At 39.6% G+C, this 19,937-nt stretch overlaps 1 protein-coding gene across 3 annotated transcripts in view; it reads left to right on the forward strand.

Annotated features, from left to right (window-relative positions):
• Window positions 1–14,930: 14,930 nt before the first annotated feature.
• The window catches only part of RIPOR2 (RHO family interacting cell polarization regulator 2), a 103,955-nt gene continuing 98,948 nt past the window's right edge, over window positions 14,931–19,937 (forward strand). The window contains exon 1 of one of the 3 annotated variants that reach the window (XM_025052324.1): window positions 14,931–15,015. In XM_025052324.1, the coding sequence (XP_024908092.1) occupies window positions 14,955–15,015 (61 nt within the window). In that variant the 5' untranslated portion in view covers window positions 14,931–14,954. The remainder of the gene's footprint in view (window positions 15,016–19,937) is intronic. The other 2 variants (XM_006919527.3, XM_025052323.1) reach the window with 2 other exon arrangements.

Consider the following 19,937-nt stretch of genomic DNA (forward strand, 5'->3'; position numbering starts at 1 on the left):
AATGTAACAAAATTATTTTAATCCGATAATATTTATAATCACTAATAGCATATTATTTTTGCATAAAGCTTTTACTAGATCCCGCCTGGTGAAAGAAACACTACTAGGTGCTATTCCTGGAACATTCAGTGCTCTGCACAGCACCCTGCCCCATACTAGCACTCAGGTTTTTATACCATTCTATAAATGACAACAGAACCACGTGGGTGCCACAGACAGCTGGTCGCATTTGCAGTTTTGTGCAAAAGGTTATACCTATGTTGAGGAGTGAATAAGCAGAACTGCCCCTTCTCCGCCCCACCCCACCCGCACACAGTACTCAACACCTCCCCTTTTTTTGTACTTAGTTAAAACATTGGATGAAATTTTCTAAGAACATAATTCACCTGTTTTTCTCACATTTCTCCAAAGGTTACCCCTTCCAGGGCTGGTCTGGTACCCCGTGGGCCTTTCCTGAGAAAAGGAGTCCTGGCCTCCTGAACTCTTGCTGAGCAGTTTCTGATCTCTGGGGCCTCTCTTTCACTTGGGGGGTGGGGTTAGTGAGCTTCTGCCCCATCACTGCTGTGGGTTTCCATGACATTAGAAGAAGGGAAGTTGAGATTTATACCACTTTTGGCTTCTGCCAAGACCATGACAACCCTCTCACCATAATTTACCCCAACTCAGTTTCTCCAAATTTGCTTGCTTATTTGCTGGTGAAACTGAGAACCCGCAGAAAGCTGGCCCAACCAAAACATTTCCCAAAACCCGATGGTCAGGGTATCCCAGGAAGCACTGAGACCCTTCCTTGGCAGAGGCTGAAAGATGTATCTCATACTTCCCCACATTTTCCTCTGTACCTTCCCCTCTACCCTGTACTTTCATGTCAGACTTTGAAGGATTGGGGTTTATAACTCTTGGGTCCCTCAGGGTAATGGAGAAAGTCTCTAAAATCTGCAGTACAAATGACTTTTAAAACCTTCAACCTCATGATAGTTTAATGAGGTTTGAGTTTTATATTTTGACTCCCTTTTGGGGAAGGGGGCTGGCTGCTTTCTGCTTACCTCCCACTTGAAGTTGCAGTGTGTTTTCCTTCTTGAATTCTACCTCCACCTTGGCCCAGCACATTCTTGGGTCCACACCCTTGTTTACGAGTCTGGTTCACTGCTTCAGCTCTGTTTGTGGTCTCAATGAGGATGGGTGACACTTTTGAATCTGTTATCACACCAGATATAGTTCTAGGAAAAAAAAAAAAGATTCTGTTTTGAAGAGGTAAGTAGAAGAGACTGACATGGCTGTGCAGAGATGAAACAAACCACAGATTGTTTTTACACCTGTCTGCTGGGGGGAAATCAGAGAACAGAGACCAGAGGGAGCATGATGGAGAAAAGAGAGGAGGGGAGCCTAGTGCCTCAAACTAATGATCTATTGGCAATAACAAAGTTTCTCCATGGGCAACACAGCTCACACTTAAAGGGAGAAATTATTTTTAAATATTCAGATTGATTAATAACTACAAATTCCCATGTGCAATGATTGGAGAGAGACAAAGAGAGTTCCCCTGGAGAGGAAGCCGAGCTCATCGCCTCACCGCTCCCAGGTTATCTCTGTGGTCAAATATTGTGTTTAGAATCAAGGCAACACCTTTTTTATTTTCCTTTTCTCTTTCTTTTCTTCTCTTCCCTTTCCTTCCTTTCTTTCTCCCTTCCCTCCCTTTCGCCCTCCCCTCCTCTCCTTCACTAGCTTTTTCTTTTAGTTAAAGGGGAGGGAGGAAAGGGTAGCTCCCTTTTTCTGCTGAAGTTCAAGGTTGCTCACTGAAGTGTAAAGCATCAGAGCAGAGTTGGGCCGCCCTCCTTCTCTACCAGCTTGGTGATATGTCGGCCACGCTGTTTTCAAGGATGGAAGCAGCTTTTGCTGCTCTAGTTCTTCGAAGATAAAAGCTTAGAACCACTGTCAAGTTGATAAATTGGGAATATTGGAAAGCCAGAATTAGGAAACTATGGGCCCTTAGTCCCTCCCAGGCAGGACGGTGCCCTAAGTCAGTACATAGGACACATAGCATTATCTTTTCTTTTCTCCAGGCTTTAGTCTTCACTGATCCTCTTTATTGTTATTTACACTTCAAAACAAAACATTAAAGAAGGAAGCAATCTTCAGGATCCAACCTGCCAGGAAACAAAGAAGGAATAGTGATTTCTTAGTCCATAATTCACTTTCTTCATAAAAATGGACTCAAATGCATTTAGGTCCTGCTGGGCACCTGATAAAACAGGTGTGAAGCTTATCTAAGGTGAACCAGGAACTGGGAATGAGAGTTTAAGGTGTTAAGGGCTTATCTAGGGCCCACCTCTACCTGGCAGCATTCAGACAGCACCTAGAGCCGAATTTTTAAATTTCCAGGAGGGCTGAAATTTCAAATCATGGAGTGTCTCTGGATATCCTTCCACAGAACCTTTCAAAAAAAGATGTAATCTAGAAGTGTTTTCCTTCCAAAAGAGAAATATTCTGCCCTTCCCTCATGCTTTCCTTTCTTTCTCCTCCCTCCCCCTCGTCCTCCCTCCCTCCTTCTCTCTCCCTTCCTTCCTGTCTTCCTTCTTTCTTTCCTTTTTGAATGTAGTCTTTTAAAGACCTGTTTCCCCCAAATTATTTTTCTGTCCTCTGTATAATCAGAGGTCACCAAAACATATATGTTAAAGAAAGGCCATGCTGGGAATAGTTTTTAAAAACATTTGGCCAAAATCAGAACATAAGTCCCAAATTTCAAATTCTTAATTTCACTGATCTTTCCTAGAAGAAATTCTGAGACTAAGAAGAACTTGGGAAATAAATGGGTCACAACCCACAAAGCTAGTACATGCAAAGGGATGGAGCTACTGGCTTTCTCTCTGCAATGCCCAGATGGCATGGGTCCCCAGATCCAGGTGTTTCCTAGGCACTCCTGATCGTAGTTCCTGGCCTACAGGGCCCACAGCAGTCTGCTCTGCTTAATGTGGGGTCTGCCCTAATATATATCGCCATACATATTTCCATTGTCCATGTAAAAAACATACTTGAACATGCTCTTTGAGATTTGGAAATGTTTTATATCATCCCTTTTTCTTGCTGAATTTATATTTCCATCCCATCTTCCCCAAAAGAATTTTATCTTAACTGTTAAGGCAGCTTCTCAGATAAATTGTCAAAGTTAAATTTCATACTGTCACAAAAGAAAAATTACTGAATTACCATAACTATATTCTCTATTGATAGAGACATTTAATTGGAGGAAAAAAGATATTTAGATAATCATGAATATATCAGACTTTTTTTAAAAAAGAATTTCTTATTTTTAGATCATTAGGCTCAGTGTAAGACTTTAAGTTTGGTGAATACAATAAATTGATATTCCAGAAGAAGTCTTATCTCATTAAAATCTGTCAGAAAATTGATAGTACATTTTATTGGGCTAGATATATTCCCAAAGGTGCTGGCTAATCCCACCACACCACAAAGATGTATTTCAGATCAAGTTTGGGACAATTTCCCTTCTTATGATGTATTTTCATACTTGAAAGTCTTTTTTGATCATTCTATCACATTTTGTTGTTAGAAAAAGTATGTGTGTGTACATATATGTATAATTTTCTCATGACTAAATGGTTCTACGTATTAAAATTTTTGTCTGGATAGAGTTATCATTACACTTATTGGTACACAATTGATCAAAACAACATAAATCTATTATTGATAATGACCATCTTCCAACATGAAATAAAAATTTGATTGGAAATGTATCTATCTCTTAATGAGATGGACAAAGTTGACTTTTTTCAATCAGGTCATTTATCCATGAATGAATATTACTTTTCCCATAGTGAAAAAGAATTTAGTTATATATTCTTATGGTTTTTTTCTATAGATATAAGCACTAAGAAGCCAAGTTCACATAAATAAATGTTAATAATTTTGTTATAGCAGTGTTACCCAATTTTTTGTGTTAAATAGATGTTCTCTAGTGTACAATTTTAATTTCCTTGTCATTTCTTTTACTGTATTTTTTATTTATTTTCTTAGTTAATGTTCTGGGAATTATAATGAACATCTTAATTTGTGACAGTCTAGTTTAAATTAAAAACCACCTAAATTTCAATAGTATATAAAAACTTTAATCTTGTATACTCACTCCCTCATTCTTTCTGCCGTTATAGTCATACAAATTACATTTTTATATGCTGCATGCCCATCAACACAGATTATTGCTTTATGCAGTTGTCTTTTAAATAACATGGGGGGAAAGTTATAAACAAAAAATATATTCATACCATCTTTTATATTTACCAATGCAATTACCTTTGCCAATGATCTTTATCTTTTCTTATGGCTTCAAGTTAATGCCTCAGGTCCTTTCGTTAAACCTGAGGGACTTCCATTAGCATTTCTTACAAAGCAGGTTCTATATTATATGTCTAATATAAATGAAATTCCTCAGCTTTTGTATACCTGGAAATGTACTCATTTCTCCTTCATTCTTGAAGGTTAGTCTTGCCAGATATAGAATTCTTGGCTGATAATTTTTTCATTCAGGACTTCAAATATGTTATCCTCTGACTTTTGCCTTCCAAGGTTTCTAGCGAGAATCACTTTCGTCTTATTAAAAATCTCTTGTACATGGTGAGTTGTTTCTGTTTCTGCTTTAAGATTCTTTGTTTTTGGCTTTTGACAGTTTGATTATGATGTGTATAGGTATGGATTTCTTTGAGTTGATCTTATTTAGGATTTATTGAGCTTCTTGGATGTATTATTGATTAACGCTTTTAATCAAATCTGGGAGTTTTGGGCCATTATTTTTCAAATTGTTTTTGTCACCTTTTCTCTCGCTTCTCCTTCTTCATTATATATATGAATACTGGTATGCTCGATGGTGCCTCACAGTCCTCTGAAGCTCTAATCATTTTTCTTAATTCTTTTTCCTTTTGTTCCTCAATCATACTTTTGGTCTTCTTGGTATTCTCTATTTTTGTGACATTGTTCTCATATTTAGTTTCCTTTAGTTCTTTGACTATTTTAAATACATGATATAAAGTCTTTGCCCTAGTAAGTGCAACATCTGGGATTCCTCAGGAAAAGTTTCTATTAACTTTTTTGTTTTGCTTTGTTTTTTGTGTGTATGGGTCATGCTTTCTTGTTTCTTTGCATTTCTCATAATTTTTTATTGAAAGCCGGACAATTTCAATAATATTACAAGGGAACTCTGGAAATCAGATTCTACCCACCCCCTGGGTTTTTTGTTGTTGCTTAGTGACTTTTCTGAACTAGTTCTGGAAAGCCTGTATTCTTTGTCATGTATGGCCCCTGAAATCTCTGCTTAGTTGCTTAATGGTCAGCTGATGTTGGACAGCAATTTCTTTAGATACTTAGAACAGTAAGACTTAGTCTTTGCCAAGAAGTTCTCTGTGTAAGCTAGGACATGGCTTCAACACTCAGATAAACACTTTATAACTCTGCCTCAAGATCAGCCAGAGTTGAGAGTTTATGGCCTTCTCAGGAATTTCCTAGGCATGTACACAGCTCTGGGCATGCAAACAGCCCTACATATGTTTGGCCTTCTAGGTTTCCAAGAATATGTCAGAGCATTACAAAGCCCCCTATAGCCATCTCTTTCCCCAGCTTTTTCTTTTTAAGAGTTTAGTTCACCTATTGTTTGCCCCCAATTTTTACCACTGCCTCATGCTGCTTCATTGTTCACCCGTTGCCTCTGACTGCTTTTGATAAGCAGGCCTAGGGAAAATGTGGCCTACAGTAGGAAAATCTGAGTCAGGTTAAAGAAAGACAGCCTTGCAAATGGGGTCCTCCAAGGAATCAACAGACAGATCAAATCATATCAATTTTCTGGGAATGGGGCTTTGAAGAAGTTCAAACTCTATCCTCCTACCACTCCAATGACTGCAGTCTGATAGTTTTCACTGTGATTACAGGCTCTTGGTTTTCAAAACTACCACAGAGCTGGGGAGGAGGAGATGAAAATAGGGCAATTAAAAATGCCACAAAACTCACTATTCTTATGCAAATTCAAGTGTTATTTTTTTAATAAAATTTCCCTATATTACAGCAAGTCTTTGTTTAATTTCACAAGTTCTAAAAAAGTTGATACTCAAAAAATTTTTCCTGTGTTTCTTACTGCTTTTATTAAAGAGAGAGTTCCTTACTTCACCACTTTTTTCTGATGTCCCAGTTGATTCTTTGAACTTTTTCTCAACAATATGTCAAAAATTACATAAATTATGCTTACTGATCTATCACTAACAACTCAATAAGATCCTCTTTTAAGTCTTTGAAAAGAAAGAATTGGAAAACCTGTGATTTGCCAGCGAGTTAAGTGCCAATCTTTTAATGTCATTTATTTTTTCAACAACAATATTTCATATCATCCCTTAGTTTGACACTCAGCGGTTTATATACCATAGAGCAATCTCCCATCATAAGATTTAAGATGGTAAGCGGTACGCCTTGCTTTCGAAGTTGAGAAAATACCTTTTCATCTGGCCTCCGTTCTGTGCACAGAGATAACCTCTTGAGTGTAGAATCATAGACTTGGAGGGAGTGTTGTCATTCTCCCTAAAGTCTCCCCCAAATCTCTCAACAGACATGAAATTCTGTTTCTTCCTATCTTCTCAAAGTTTTCTTCCCTGACTGCTTTTTTTGCTTTCTGTAGCTCTCACACCAAAAAAAAAACTGGTCCTGAGGTTAAAAAGGGGAAGGAAGGCCACTGCACAGTGGTCTCTGGCAACTATTCTAAAGAGGATGATAAGGCCACAAGGAAGGATTGCCATCTCAGTCCATGTCACCAAAACTCTGGGAAGTAATTTTTATTATCAGTGGAAGTCACAAGATTTCTATACTGGAGAGCCTTTCTGTTTGAGAACATAGAGCATAGGCCAGGGACTGGATCTTGAAGTTGTGTTTGTATCACCAGCACAAGGTACTGATACAGACCGTATTTTAATTTGGAGCAGCTTGAGAAGAGAGGGCTAAACTACAGGTTATTTTTATTCCATTTTATAGATTCTGAGGCAGATTCAACAACTTCAGTCAAAGAGCTGGGTAGTAATAGCAATCCCTCTACTGGATATTTACTCCAAGGAATTAAAAACTCGTATCTGAAAAGATGCTTGCACACCAATGTTCATAGCAGCATTATTCACGGTGGCCAGGACATGGAAGCACCTAAAGTGTCTTACAGTAGATCATTGGATAGAGAAGCTGTGGTACATATATACAGTGGAATATTACTCAGCCATAAGAAGAGATGAAATACCGCCAATTGTGACAACATGGATGGACTTCAAGATAATCATGCTAAGCAAAATAAGCCAGATAGAAAAAGTTGAAAATCACATTATATCACTTATATGTGAGATATAAACCTAAAAGCAACAAATGAACAGGACAAACAAACAGAGACTCATGGACATGGACAATAGACTAGTGGTTACCAGAAGGTAGGGGGGAGGGAAGATGGGGGGAAAGGGGTCAAATATGTGGTGACTTTAAAGAATTAAGAATAAATTAATTTTTAAAAAAGAGTTGGGTAGTAGCAAAGCCAGGATTGAAATTTTGTTCTATCAAATCCCAGAACCAATGCCTTTTGCACCATTAAAAAAAAAAGTCACTAGTTGCAGGTTAACCACTCCTAGCAATCACATGCTTAGCCCAAATCTAAAACCTTGCAAACCATACACAGTGCAAGTTTTGCCATAGAGACTATTTTTGCTGGGCTCTTTTCCCTCCTTTCCACAGTGGACAGCAGTTTCGTTCACTGGGCAGCTCCTCTCATTGTCTTTAGTCCTACTGAAGAGGACTATATTGTCCTGCATTCTTCCCTAGCACTTAAAGTGACCCTGAGTGTGGCTGCTACAGTCAAGAGATACCCCTAAAACTGGGAGAGGTGAGCAGGAAGACTTCCAAAATCTCTGAGAAGGCTGTCATCCCATGAGGAAGGTATTCTTTGCAACATGAAACTAGGGACACTATAAAAAAAGTATGTGCCTTTAGTCCCGGCAGCCTGGTCATGGCATTTTGTGGTTAGATACATTTTATGTACATTTTTACGGGCAAAGTTACTCAAAGACATGATTCTTTCTGGTTCTGTAAGGTTTTTTACCTTCTTTTTTTTTCTTGATTTCAACCACTCCTCACAGTTTCAATTCCTCTCTCCTATTTTGTTCTTCTTTCTGTTTCTGGATATTTTACTCCTAACTATTTCAGATTCTTTTTCCTGCTCTGAAGTTTTTGTATCTAAAAATTAAACATTTAAAAACACTTTCTGGAGGGAGTGGGAAATTCTCCAGCAGCGGGTACAGAGAGATGGTGAAACTCTTCCTCTAGAGGAATGAAAGCCCATGTTGGATGATGATATTTGCCCACTGGTGTCACTTCCTCCCCAAAGCGCTCCACAGATGGTAATTTTTTTTTTCAAAATAGCAAACCAGGGAGAAATGTTCAAACAAATAAATAGCTGATCATTATAACCTAAATTCTCATACTACAATAGAATAATACTGTGTTGATTTTTGATTGTTCAACACAACACATGTACAGTCACTCATATATTTACTTAAATGTTTCCCAAAGTGCTTGAAATATAGTAGGCTTTCTTTATTATTTTTCAAATGGAAAGATGGATGGATGGATGAATGAATGAATGAATGAATGAATGAACACAGGAATGGATGAATAAGATTTCTCAAAGCAAGGACTAGGCCTTGCATGTCTAAAATTTGCACACCTGGTACAGTACAAAGTGGGCATCAACTGTCTACAATATAAAAGCTTTGCTATGTTCCTGTGTTTTTGATCTTGAAGTTCTGTTGATAATAAGCCCAGATTGTCACAAATCAGCCTTTGATCAAAGTAGTTATCTCTTACTGGTTAATCCTTATTTTTGTTCTCTTCCCCAAATCCAATTATCAGAGCTGTTTGCCTTTGTCACTGAAAAAGCAAGGTCCTTTGATCATTGATGCAGACTCACCGCTTACTGCTTAGTCAAAACTACTCTTTATAGCCTATACTCCTTAACATCACCTCATTCACTTGCCTTGCTCCCAGAACTGAATTTCCCCAGCTTTAGTCTATCTTTTCTTGTGTGGATTTGAAGAGGGTCAGCATACTCTACCCCAAAATATGCTACATTGATATTAGGATTATTTTTAGCTGAAGGCAGCTGAGGAACAGGAGACATAGGAGAACTGTTTGTTCTCTCATTTTCTGCCTAAAAGCAGGGTATAAATTTCCTTTTGCACAGGTGTTCTCCTCTCCTATACCAGGAAGAGGAGATTGACTCTTCATCACTGAAAACCACTTTTATCCCTGGAGACAACACATGGAGAAGATGAGGCTGCATAACAAATCTTATTAAACAACCTTTATCTATCCTACATTTCCTGGTTACCTTCCTACTATTTACCACCCTTAGGAGCCCAAACCTCTGTTCACCTTCGTCTAGTCACTTCCCCACAATTTACCACTTTTTGTTAAAATGGTATATAGCCCCTGAATCTAACAACTTCTTTGGGATTTTCACTTCTTTTCTGTGAAGCTCCCATGCATATAAAAATGTTAATAAAATTTGTATACCTTTTCTCCTGTTAAGTTGTCTTTTGTCAGTTTAATTTGCAGGCCGAAGTTAAAGATTGAAAGAATAAAGGAAAGCTTTGTTCCTACAAATTCTATAGAAAACAGATCGCCATATAAATTCTAGGACTAATTCTTAAGAATTCGTGCTCTCTTCATATTCGATTCACACTAGAGTTTTCAGCTATTCATTTAGTCATTACTTACTCGTTTAAAAACCGTGCGTTGATTAAGGACTTTCTTCCTGGTACTATCCTAGGTGACTAGAGATACAAAGTTTAAGAAGAAATGGTCCCTGCCCTTGAGAAGGGCAGAGATGAAATAAATACATAAATAAACAAGTGCATCAAGGGAGAAGGGCAAGTATTTCTACCTGGGGATATCAAAAAGGCTTCATGGAGGTGGTAGCCCTTAGATCAAGGCCTTAAAGGTGAGATTTAGTTCCCAAGTTGATAGGACAAATAAGCCACATGAAGAGAGTCTTGGAATACCTACAGTGGGGGAGCTGCAAATAGCTCAGGATCCCTTTATGCTTTACATATATGAGAGACAGTGTAACAGTAATTGAATGTAGACTCTGAGACTTAAGTCAAATGTCAGCTCTGCCACTTATTGGATGCATGATCTTGAGTGAGTCATTTTACCCCTTAGGCCTTAAACTAAAATGGAGGTCATAATTATACCTATCTCACTCATAGCGTTGCTATGAGAATTAAGTGAATCGAGGCACTTAGAACTATGCCTGGCACTATGTAAGTGTTAGCTGTTGCTTATATATTTTTTCATTTTGCTTATTTTTGGCATTTATAAAATTAGAATCACACTATTTATATTTTAGGACACATTTTTAGTCAATATTATGTTTTTAAAATTTATCCATATTGATGCATTCACTTGTAGTTCATTAATTTTCCTTCTTAGCTCACACATTGTGCATATATATGCCTTATCTCTCTAAGGTGATGGTGAACTTTGGAGAGCAAGGGCCATGCGTTTTATATCCCTGCTTTTAAAACGTTCATTCTCGGTGGCACTTGTGATTTGCCATTTGAGATTGTTAGCTGTGTTTTTAGAATATCTAGGTTAGAGAAGAGAAGACTAAGGGACTTACCAAGAGTTATTGAGATTTTTTACAGAACATGGTGACTGCTCATTCTCTGTCCCCACTGAGGCTTCAATCAGAGAAATGGCTCAAGCTGCCCTATAAGAGATTAGGTTAGATAATTACAACTTGGTATATACAGTGAGCCATGCACTGTGTCAATTCCTTTACATAAATTATCCTATTTAATCCTCAGAGCAAGCCAGAGGAGAAAGTGTATTAGTTTGCTAGAGCTGCCATGACAAAGTACTCCAAAACTAGATGGCTTAAATAACTGAAATGTATTGTCTCACAGTTCTAGAGGCTAGAAGTCCAAGACCAAGGCATCAGCAGGGTTAGTTCCTTCTGAGTCGGTGAAAGGGGATCTGTTCCAGCCTCTCCTCTTTATGGTGGCTTGCTGGCAGTCTTTGGCATTCCTAGGCTCCTAGATCTCTGTCTTCATCTTCACATGGTATTCTCCATGTGTCCAAATCTTCCCTATTTATAAGTACAAGTCACATTGGATTAGGGGCATGCTGGACCCAAGTATGATCTCATCTTAAGCAGTTATATCTGCCATCACCTTATTTCCAAATAAGGCCACATTTTGAGGTGCTGGGGGTTAGGACTTCAACATATGAATTGGAAATTCAACAATTCAACCCATAACTAAAAGATATATGTATTTTTTCCATTTAAAGATAAGGAAATAGTCCTAGAAAGATTATACTAATTTGCTGAAGTGAAGTGGCTGGGGACCTCAGGATTAATATGGTAACATGGTGGTTCTGACATGGGGAAGAATGAAAGGGGTGCACATCCTCAAGAGCCACTGGGATGCTGCGGTGACCCAGATGACCTGCAGTCGCTCCATAAACCAGTTCGATGAGAAGCAATGGTCTGAGCTCTGGCGTTAGGTCCAATCTGCCACTCACTAGCTATGTGCTGTCAGAAAAGTTATTTAATCCCTCAGAGTCCCATTGTTTCATCTATAAAATGAGATAATAGCATCCACCTCATGGGGTTGTGAAGATCAAAGACACAGGACAATAAGTGAGAACGCAGTAATGACTAAAACTGACACCGTCCTCTCATCCCAGCCACAGCATATGCACTCCAGTCCACATCTGGACTTCCTACATTTGGCCCATTTTTTTTGTATATGATAAAAAACACATAACATAAATGTAAGCTCTTAATTTTTAAGTCTATACAGTATAGTATTGTTAACTATATGCACATTGTTGAACAGCTGATCTCTAGAACTTTTTTATCTTGCCTGACTGAAACTCTATGCCCACTGAACAACTCTCAGCCCCCCACAACCACCTTTCCGCTTTCTGTTTCTATGTGTTTGACTACTTTAGATACGTTATATAAAGGGAATCCTACAGTATTTGTCTTTTTGTGATTGGCTTATTTCATTTAGCACAATGTCTTCAAGGCTCACCCACGTTATAGCATATGACAGGATTTCTTTCTTTTTTAAGACTGATTAATATTCCATTGTATATATACACCACCTTTTCTTTATTCATTCATCCATTGTGAACATTTGGATTGCTTCCACATCTTGATTACTGTGGATAATGCTGCAATGAACAAGACACTGCAAGTATCAATTAAAAATCTTTTTAAAAATTCTTTTGGATATGTGCCCAGAAGTGGGATTGCTGGATAATGTGGTAGTTCTATTTTCAATTTTGAAGAACCTCTCTACTGTAGTCCATAGTAGCTGCACCATCTTACAATTCAGGCCCATTTTAATGAATTTAATTTACATAGTTCAGTGTAAATTTTGAAATACCACTTGAGTACATTGGGGGAGAGTCAGAAAGAGAGAAGCAAAGGAGATCTAGGGGAAGACTCCCAGAATTTCTCAAGTAGGTGAGGGGCACTATTGGCACTTGGGGCTGAACAGTTCTTCCTCTTGAGCCATTGTCCCATGAGTTGCAGGGAGGAGTCCAAGACATTAAAACACCACTAATACTCCCAGTCGTGCAACCCAAAACACCCCCATGTTTCCAAACTCTGCCCCCTAAAGATGGTTGCAGCCATGGCTGAGGGGGACTGGAGGTTCCAGCAAGCCCCGGGCTGCACACTCTCTGGAACCCCACAGCAGCCAGAACAGGAGGGACACTGCTGGGGCTCAGGTAGCTCTTCATGACTGAATGACTGGAATGCCTCTGGGGTGGTACTTTCCCATGGTTGGACTTCTCCAGGCCCTTTTTTCATACTCTCCCCTGGAAGAAGCAGGTGTAGATTCTAGGGTGCAGGTAAAGGAGGAGGGGACAGGTTCTTAGCTTAGAGAGTAGAACCAGGAGGCTCTTGGAAAGCTCTCGCTAATACAATGAGACACCACCATAAACCTATTGGAATGTCCAAAATCCAGAACACTGACAACACTAAATGCTGGCAAGGATGTGGAGCAACAGGAACTCTCTTTCATTGCTGGTGGGAATGCAAAATGGTACTTTGAAAGACAGCTTGGTGGTTTCTTACAAAACCTAACATACTCCTAGGACACGACCTAGCAACTGTGCTGCTTGGTATTGGCCCAAAGGAGTTGAAAACTTATGTCACACAAAAAATTGCACACAGATGTTTATGGCAGCTTTATTTGTAATTGCCAAAACCTGGAAGCAACTCAGATGTCCTTCAGTAGGAGAATGGATAAATAAACTGTGTACATCCAAACAATGGAATGTTATTCAGCTTTAAAAAGGAACGAGTTTTCAAGTCATGAAAAGACATGCTGGAACCATAAATACATATTACTAAGTGAAAGATGCTAATCTGAAAAGTCTACCTTCTCTATAATTCCAAATATATGACATTCTAGAAAAGGGAAAACTATGGAGACAATAAGATCAGTGGTTGCCAGGGGTTTGGGGTCAGATGAATAGGCAGAGAACAGGATTTTTAGGGCATTAAAACTACTTTTTATGATACTATAATAGTAGATACGTGTCATCATATAGTTGTCAAAACACATAGAGTGTACAACACCAAGAGTGAACCTTAAGTTAAAGTATGGACTCTGGGTGATAATGACGTGTAATGTAGGTTTATCGGTTGTAACAGATGGGCCACTCTGACGGGGATGCTGCTAACGGGGGAGGGTCTGCCTGTGTGGGGGTTGGGGGTATATGCGAAACCTCTGCACCTTCCACTCAATTTTGCTGTGAACCTAAACCTGCTCTAAAAAATAAAGAAAATATGTTTAAAACATATTAACATATATTTTTTAAAACCTACTCAGTAAATAAAGTCACCAGAAGTAAACATCTTGGGTCAACGGCTCCCTACCACCATCTCCACTTGCGTTTTCCGAGCTCCCGGCTGCCTGAGAGGTCTACAACACAACAGAGAGGGCCGGGAAACCTCCAAACGAAGCTGCAGCATTACTCGGAGATTTGTGTTTCAACAGCCATGCAGAGCTCAGCACACCTGGGGCAGCTGGGTACAGCGACGCCCGCCCAAGTACTCACGGAAACTCAGTGGCTACTCCTTCCTCTGCCTGTTGAATTACGTTTGCAGCTTTCTCCTCTAGTGATGAAGTCTGAAGAATCCAACTGAGTAAATGTTGTGAAATGGAAGTTATTTGAGCCAAATTAGTTATCTATTTATTGGCCATAGATTTAACTGAGCCAGTAAGAGCCTAGATGTGTGTTAAATTTGGTTTAAGTGTTGTCAAGTTTCTAATCCTCAAATGCAAGAGGCTTTAACGGAAAAAGGTAACTATGACTGAGTGAAATGAAAGCTCTGTCTCTCCCAGTGCTGACACTGGTTAGCAGAGCGGCTTGCCGTTCTTTCAGATGAACTGTCACTGAAGCTAAACCAAGATAGGAGAAATGTGAACAGCCCCCCTCTTTCGACACGACCCATTGTGTTCAGATTCATAAGAAAGCTAAAAGCCCACTTTCCTCTTTAAAATAATTTGAAAGTTGTAACTTTAAAACAATTCATTGCACTCAGCCTTTGAGCGATATCTGTTTGGATCCCACCAGATCTGCAGCCCCCTTCCAGAAAAATTCCTTCTCAGTGGTGAGAACAATCCCACCTGGAATGCACAATTCAAAAGGCTCCTGAAGCCTATTCATATGAATGAAGCTGCCTTCTCAGGGCAGAGGCGGAAGCTGCCCTCCCCAGGGTTTAGGCAACCGGGGAAGGAAACCGCCCTGGGGGCAGTGTAGCAGCTGGGACCGCAGGGGCTGCTTCTGGGCTGGCCCGGGCTGCAACTGGAAGCCGCTGCCACTGCCGCACGGCGCCTGCCCTATCCAAGATGCAGTCTCTGGACCCCAAGGAGCTCTTGGTCAATGAAGAGGATGATGTTTTTGGTGAAGGTAAACACGTTTCTGGCAGGAGCCATTCTGTTCTGCTTTGTTAAGCGCTGACACTACTGGAAACTTTTGCCAGTTTGGGGCAATGACTTGAGGACTTTGGATGCATTTTGGATGAAATGGTGGTGGCAGATCTCAATCTAGGCACCCAAGGAATATAAGGCAGAGAGAGGGTCAAGGGAGTGGAATGGTTCCCCCATATACTTTTTTTTTTTTTTGTCATGACTAAATAAAGGTTGAGTTTAGGTTAGAATATAGTACTAAATCTTTCCTTATTCCTCTTCTGTGTTATTGTCTAGCACCGTAAGGGATGCGCACAGGAGGGTTGCTAGGGTAGCAACTGGACAGATGGGTCGGAGTGGTCCCCCATGGAAACCTATTACTTTGATCTATAGTGCCCATGTCTCCCGCTTTACATCTCTCTCACTCCTCCTCAGACCCCAGCTCTCTCTGCCTCTCTCTTTTCCTTTTCCCCCAGGTGGGAGTGCTGCGGCCGAGCTAGCTTCTGACGCCCACCAGCACCACCTGGTTTTCCTTCTCTTCCACAGGTAGACCGGTAGAGTGAAAACTGGCTGTAAGGGTTGCAGTTTTAAATGGCTAATCTAGTAATCTACATCTGTCTCCTTCAAATGCTGCCTATGAAATTGGCCCACAGCAAGAGTTTTTTTAGAATTTGAAACTGTCTGAATAAACAGTAATCTGGACTCAGGGACCTACCTCATAATTCAGTTGTTTTCCATAAGAAGCTGTATCTAGTAATTTTTTTTTAAACTCTATCAAATAATTTTTTAAGGAGAACTAGTAAATTTGGGGAGATTACCCAAGTAATACAAGTTCATTGAAGAAAATTTGAAGAGTATAGCATTATAAGACTTCTTGCAATCTAATCTTCTAGGATGAAACTACTTTTAACATTTTGATATCTGTCTTTCTACTATTTTGTTCTAGCTTTAGAAATATTTAAAACCATAATTTGGGTTTTTATCACAATTTAAATCAGTTTGAAGACAATCTACTTGGGCTTCATTGCTGTTTGCAAAATTCTCAGTCTGTTGCTTTACTCCGATGACGGGTATTTAGAACCACCTGAAGTTTGACTTAGCTCTGTTGTTCTGCTTCTACTTCTGCTTGAAGTTGTTTTCTCTGGTTAAAAATATTTAGATATTTACTCCCTTCGTGACTTAAAAAATGTTCACAACTAGGGCCTCCAAAATGCCCAAGCCACATTTCCTTCCACAGAGGGGTTTTTCTCTTTTAATTCTGGCGAGGGTGCTAAAGAGCGCCACCTATAAACTGATGATGCTCGCGTTATGGATTGTGTGCGCCCCACCCTGCAGAGATCAGACCACAGCTGAGTAGACTTGTTGAGCCTGAGTGTCCTGAGCATTCATGATGAGTATTATGGTGATTGTTTCAACTTCAGCAGGCATGGTGAAGAGTCAAGTTGGGAGACAGACAAGATTCAAATTCAAATTCTCATTTTGCTTCGTACTACCTAAGCAACTTAAGCAAGTTATTTAACTTGCTAAACTAAACCTGAGTTTCCTCAGTGGTGACATGGGACAGCAAGACCTGATGGGTTGTACAGATTAACTTCATAATAGATTCCTAATAATTTGCATTGCACTTCACATGTGACGTGATGTATTCTTTCCGGACTGATTATCTTAATCTTCAAAAATTAGAGAATCCTTGTACATCCAACATCCCTGTTTTTGTATTAGGTTTTCAGAGTCGTGGCTTACGTTTGACAAGCTTTGGTGCTTCATTCTAGGCAAGCTCTGTGTGGGGTGGCAGTCAAGAGTTTCATGTCTGGCGTTGTACTGCCTAGGCTTTGCCGTTTAATTCACTCTGTGACTTTGAGCAGGTTACTTAATCTCTCTGTGCCTCAGTTTACTCACCTATAAAATGGAGTCCAAATCTCACAGGGAAGCATGTGGATTAAATGTTGTTACAGGGAAAGTGCTTTACCTTGAACATGGTAAGCCCTCAACAAATATTAATTCCTATTATGTAGTCACAAAAATGGCTTTATAGAATAGGTTGGAAAGTGAAGTATAACGGAGATTCAGCACAGTTTTTTCATGTCTAGTTAACCTAGTATATTCAAACTAGGACTCATTTACAAAGCTTCAGTTCAGAAACAACTTTTCAGAGGTCTAATGGGGTGGAAACAGCCCTGGAGAAGTTAGCAGCCTGGACCGTAGCCTCGAACCAGCTGTTACATGGCTGTAGGATCTCGCACAGTCATTCAACCTCTTTGGGCTTCATCACTGAAAACAAGAGGCTTGAGTATACATTCTCTAAAATCTCATTGTTCAACCTCCAGCATTCTTACTTAATCCTTTCTGCACAGTGATTGCATCTACCTAGAGGAATTCATGCTCACTCTAGGTGTCATCCATGCTTTCAGCTCATTTAGCATATGCCTAAAAAGCTGAAAGCTTTTGGTACAGTGAGTTTCCTTTAACATAAAGGAAGGAAAATGCCCAGGAGCTTGTTTCTAAGGCAACCATATTTCCTTGCAATGGACACATTCTTAAAGGACCATTTTCACCTAAAGGAACAGATTTAGAATTTAGGTCCATTTGGTTAGAAGTAAAAATAAATACATTTAGATTTATGGACCACATAAAGCTCTGGGGAGGAACCAAATGAGTCATGCTCACAACATAATTTTTAACTGCCTTCTGAGATCCTGTTTGCTTCAGCTATTGTTTTCTGCGGTTAAAGAAAATGTTAAGGTTCACAGAATGAAAAAGGATTGCTGCGTAACTTTGCTTTTGTTGTAGGAGAGAGTTGTATATGGTTAGAGAGAGAGGGAGAGCCAGCATTCAGTCATCCATTTACCCACCAGAAACCCCAATATTTACGCCTCCTCCCTCCCTGCCTTCCTCCCCTGCCCCCTCCTCTCCTCTCTCACGCTAATGAACACACACACACACACACACACCACCACCACCACAGTGAATTCAGCAAAGTTGTAGGATACAAAACCTGCTTCACACCAACTAGGATGGCTGGACTCAAAAAGTCAGATAATAACAAATGTTAGTGAGAATATGGAAAAATTAAAACTCCCATACTTTGCTGGTGGGAATGTAAAATGGTGTAGCTGCTGTGAAAACAGTTGGTGGTTCCTCAAAAGTTCAACATAGAATTACCTTACAACATACCACAGCATTCAGTCATCCATTTACCCACCAGAAACCCCAATATTTACGCCTCCTCCCTCCCTGCCTTCCTCCCCTGCCCCCTCCTCTCCTCTCTCACGCTAATGAACACACACACACACACACACACCACCACCACCACCACCACCACCACCACCACCACCACCACCACCACCTCAGGTTTGCTTTCCAAACAACACCAACATCATCATGTCGGTTAGAAAATGGTTACTATTAGGTACACTTTATTCTTTCTCAGGGAAATGATTGATTTGATTACCAAGGTCTTGAAAAAACAGTAAGCTAGAATTAGAGGCTCCTTTCCCATTGTTGTTTCAAACTTATCAAATTAAAGAGCTTTCATCTGTTTTGTCATATGCCTTCTTGACAGCTAGTCTGGTATCTGTTTGTCGAAATAGCTGGATGGATAATAATAGTAATGATAATTATAATAATTATGATGATGATAATAATAATAGAAAAAAGAAAAAAAGCCCTTGGTCAGCTATTAAGAACAGAACAGAATTCCTGTGTGAGAAGAAACGGTTCCCCAGGTGGTGGTCAGTTGTTAGTCTGGAGGCCAAAATTACTCCTTGGCCTAAGAGATTAAAGCTGCAATTACTTCTTCCCTTAGAACCATATGTCCTCGCTGCCTCCATTTTCAGGACTGTTCAGTAATCTGTTGTCATGTGCAATGATTAAAATTATTAAAACACCCCAAGTTCACAGTCTCATATACCCCCCGGACATTCACATGCCTTTTAAGATCTCTCTTCTAGCAAGACCACAGGAAACTGCACAGCTTTACCAGATCTTTGAATGTTCTCCCGAGCTGGTATAGTACAGTCTAGCATGAGAACACGTCTTCTACCCTGGATCACTGTGTCTAGGAAAGTCGTTTCAACCTTCTCAAAGGAGAACTCTCGCAGATGAAATGAACTGGCAAAAAGAAGTCCCCTCAATCGTCAGCTGCTTGTTGCTCTTAAAGAGACCAACAGGTGTTTGGAAAAAATGCTACTCACTCTGAACCAAAACCCTCTCCTTTCCCCAAGCCAAGTAAATTAGCAATTTTTCTTTTTCAAAGGGAATTTCAACTCAGAGAGAGCAATTGCAAGATTTATCAAAAAAAAAAGAATTGTAAGTAAAGTAGATGCCCACTTTCTGTTTTTCTGTGTAGACTGTTTATGAGGCCAAGGTAGGTTTTTTAAAAATAGGTAAACAATTATGCAATCTGTTGTAGTCTGGTATAATTTGATGTTGTTTTCTGAATTGCATTTGCCCTTGCCAAAATTAAAAGAAAAAAGAAAGAAAGAAGGATAAGATTAAATTAAGCTTATATATAAAAGCAATAAATCCTGAAAGTTCAGACTGATTAAGTCATATCCTCTGGAAAAAGTATTAAAAGTGTGTGCACTTTGGCTAGAGAAAGATGGAGCTTCTTGCTTGATTATGCTACATTTTACATCATATGGATATAATAATTGTTATTTATCTATGTTGAACTTTTCTCAAAAACATCCATATCTGGGGTCTCAAGTGGACCCAAGTAACAAAATTAGACTAGAAGCAGCAAGAGGCTACCCTGGTTCCTGGATTGAAAAGAGTTGACTACTCTGCTTTCACAGAGTAGTCAAAGTTGCTTAGATCAATTTCTACCCCCTGGACTCCTGGATAAATGCTTTGATTGGGAATCATTTTCTCTGCTTTCTTCATCACAGGGTCTGAGAGCAGACACAGACCCTCCCCCCGCCC

This window comes from Pteropus alecto, unplaced genomic scaffold (genome assembly GCF_000325575.1).
Source record: "Pteropus alecto unplaced genomic scaffold, ASM32557v1 scaffold106, whole genome shotgun sequence".
In the NCBI taxonomy this organism is placed as follows: Eukaryota; Metazoa; Chordata; class Mammalia; order Chiroptera; family Pteropodidae; genus Pteropus; species Pteropus alecto.